At 56.8% G+C, this 2,909-nt stretch overlaps 1 protein-coding gene across 1 annotated transcript; it reads left to right on the top strand.

The window, feature by feature from the left end:
- The first annotated feature begins 903 nt into the window (after window positions 1-903).
- FAM71A (family with sequence similarity 71 member A) lies at window positions 904-2,706 on the top strand. Its single transcript, XM_029226882.1, has one exon. The coding sequence runs from the start codon at window positions 904-906 to the stop codon at window positions 2,704-2,706; it is 1,803 nt and encodes a 600-aa protein (XP_029082715.1).
- The last annotated feature ends 203 nt before the right edge of the window (window positions 2,707-2,909 follow it).

Genomic DNA, 2,909 nt, shown 5'->3' with positions numbered 1-2,909 from the left:
GGAGAAGCAATTTTTAATGTGATTATTAAAAATCACCGTCGTCAACATTTACTGAGATTTTATGAGAGGACAGACTAAGGATCGCAACTGCCAACTCTACGTTATTGGATACAATTAAACCATGAGCTTAAATGGTTCAAATTTATCCCATCATCTTACATTCCTATAGATTTCATCCAATAGCTGAATTTGGGGGAGGAAAAGAAAAAGGACCCACACAGAACTTTCCCAGTTGAAGACATTTTTATTTCGGTACGCACCTGAGTCCCTGGCAGGATGGGCCTGTCCTCCCCCTCCTTTGGGAGAGGATGGGGGCCCTGCCCTGAGGGGGCAGCTGGGGGATGAGGCAAAGGGCTATGCGACAGGGATAGGTCACAATGAGGAAAGGGCTATGCGACAGGGATAGGTCACAATGAGGAAAGGGCTATGCGACAGGGATAGGTCACAATGAGGCAAAGGGCTATGTGACAGGGATAGGTCACAAAGGGCACCAGAGGATAAACAGGCTGTGCCAGGGGCTTAGGCTGAGAAAGTGGTTACTTCTCTCACTAGGACTGAAGTTCACCACAGCCTCTTGGGGAGATAAAAACCCAGAAGCAGAAGTGAGGTGAGGCAGAGGGGGAGCCTACCATACCTCTCTACACACTTGAAGAGATTCAGCCTGGGGTCCAGGCGCCCTACAGCGTCCCCGCTGTGATCATCTGTGCCCCTACCCACACCCCTGCCTCTGGGAGACCCTGAGGCAAAGGTGGGGGCCTGTGGGCGGGGCTTGGAAGACCTGCCAAAGGGCCGCCTGTGTGTGACTTAGGAGCACCGCAGCTCGCTCTTCTGCCAGTGAGGCCGAGGGAGGGAAGAGCCAGGGGCCCACCTTAACAGCGCTGCCTGTCGTGATCAAAGGCAGCCATGAGTGGGGACTCTCTGCTCCCGTATCACACGGCCCAGAGCAGCACCGGGGTGGGCCTGTTCAACACCACCACGGGGAAGCTGCAGCAGCAACTGCGCAAGGGCGAATACGACATATTCAAGGACGCACCGGTATTCGAGAGCGACTTTATCCAGATCACGAAGAGGGGAGACCTGATTGACGTGCACAACTGTGTCTGCATGGTGACCGTGGGCATCACATCCAGCAGCCCCGTCCTCCCACTCCCAGACACCATGCTGCTGGCCCGATGGGCCACCGGCTGTGAAGAGCACGCTGAGCACAGCCAGGCCGCCAAGGGCAAGAGCCACGAGGCTGCAAAGACCTTAGAGCTCACCAGGCTCCTTCCCTTGACGCTCGTGAGCATCTCCACTCACAATCGTGAGAAACAACAGCTGCGCGTGAAGTTTGCCACTGGCCGCTCCTGGTACCTGCAGCTCTGTGCCCCTCTGGACGCGCAGGAAGACCTCTTCACCTCTTGGGAAGAGCTGATTTACCTCCTGCGACCACCAGTGGAGGGTCTCAGCTGCACCTGCGCCGTTCCAGCCTGGGACATGATCTACATGCCTGTGTTCGAGGAGCAGGACGACGGCAGGAGCCCGGCAGTGGAGGATTTCCAAGTAATGTGGGATCAGGACCAGGTGAGCATCTGCAGCCTCCACACGTGCTCTGAGCTGGCCGGGGCCACGTCTGCAGCTTTTGCTGGTGGGGAGGAGAGCCAACTGGACTCCCACAAGCCCGATACCATGCCCAATGTGGCCACTGCAAAAGCAAAACCTACAGTGCTTGACAAAGCGTCAGCATCGCGGGCAACGACAAAGGTGGAGACAGCAGGGGTGGCAGGAGGCACCGCAGCGGGTGCTTTGAGCGTGGCAGTGATCAAGTCTCCTGCCCCTGAAGAGCAGAGCACGGCCACAGCAGCCATAGCCAGCAACGGTCCAGGAGGAAGCAAAACCAACATAGCCACTGGGGGCACTGCCAGAACATCCCTGAGGAGCAGGAAAATGGTGCTGCGAACAATTCAGGGTATGCTGGCAGGTGCCGCGAACTATTCAGGGTATGCTTCCAGCACGTCCACCAGCCTCTCCCCAGAGGCCGGCGTGACTGTGGTCGGAGCAGAACCCACCAGCAAGACGGTTGAAGGAAGAGCCGACGAGGAGGACGAGGGGACCCTCATCTCAACCTTGCCACAGGAAGGCAAAGTGAGTGAACAGGATGGCAGCTCACAGAGGGTGTCCCAGGCCCGCAAGGGAAGAAGGGAGAGAAGGGAGCACTGGGGAGAGGACAGAGCTCTTACGAGCCCCTCGCTCTGCAGTTCAGTGGAAAGCCACCACAAGGCAGCGGGGAACAAGACCATCCAGAAAGCAGCTGGCCCGTGCTCAGGCGGCCGCAGAGCCACTAGAGATGACCAAAAGGACAAAGGCCACGGCAGCCCAGGGGGCAGCGAGCAGGGCACTGCTCACAAAGGCATCAGCCGTGCTCCCATCACCAACGAGTCCAGGACCTCGCACGAATCGGGCAGGAGCTTATCTACAGCGAGTTCAGGTCCCACCACTGAGAGACTCAGCAGGATCAGCTCTTTCTTCAGGAACATCAGAGCTAGTCTCACTACAAAGACAGTGGCCTCCGTACGCGATAAACATGTGAGCATCCTGGCGAAGCCAGTGGAAGGGACCCGAATGGAGGCCATCGTAGAGACAGCAGAGAGTGGCCAGGGGCTGGAGATCACTGGAGGTGTGACATCTGACACCATGGAGCCAGTGACCGCTGAAGCCCATCAATAGGACCTAGAGCTGGGAGCTGCAAAGGGGACCAGGGCTCAGGGAAACACCCCTGGAGAGCCCATTTCAGTTTCCTCACTGCAATTTGAATAAAAAAACAAACAATCTGAGAATGCATGCAGTGTTTTGTCTGAATTTCTAGGTCCCGAAGCCCAGCCGTAGCCTCACAGTGGATTCTGTGATGTCAGCTGTGCCATAGTCTGAGA

The sequence above is a fragment of the Monodon monoceros genome, unplaced genomic scaffold, assembly GCF_005190385.1.
Source record: "Monodon monoceros isolate NGI ecotype Baffin Bay Population unplaced genomic scaffold, NGI_Narwhal_1 Super_Scaffold_18, whole genome shotgun sequence".
NCBI classification, from domain to species: Eukaryota; Metazoa; Chordata; class Mammalia; order Artiodactyla; family Monodontidae; genus Monodon; species Monodon monoceros.
The sequence above is the reverse complement of the archived record's forward strand: the minus strand, read 5'-3'. Positions and strand labels throughout refer to the sequence as shown.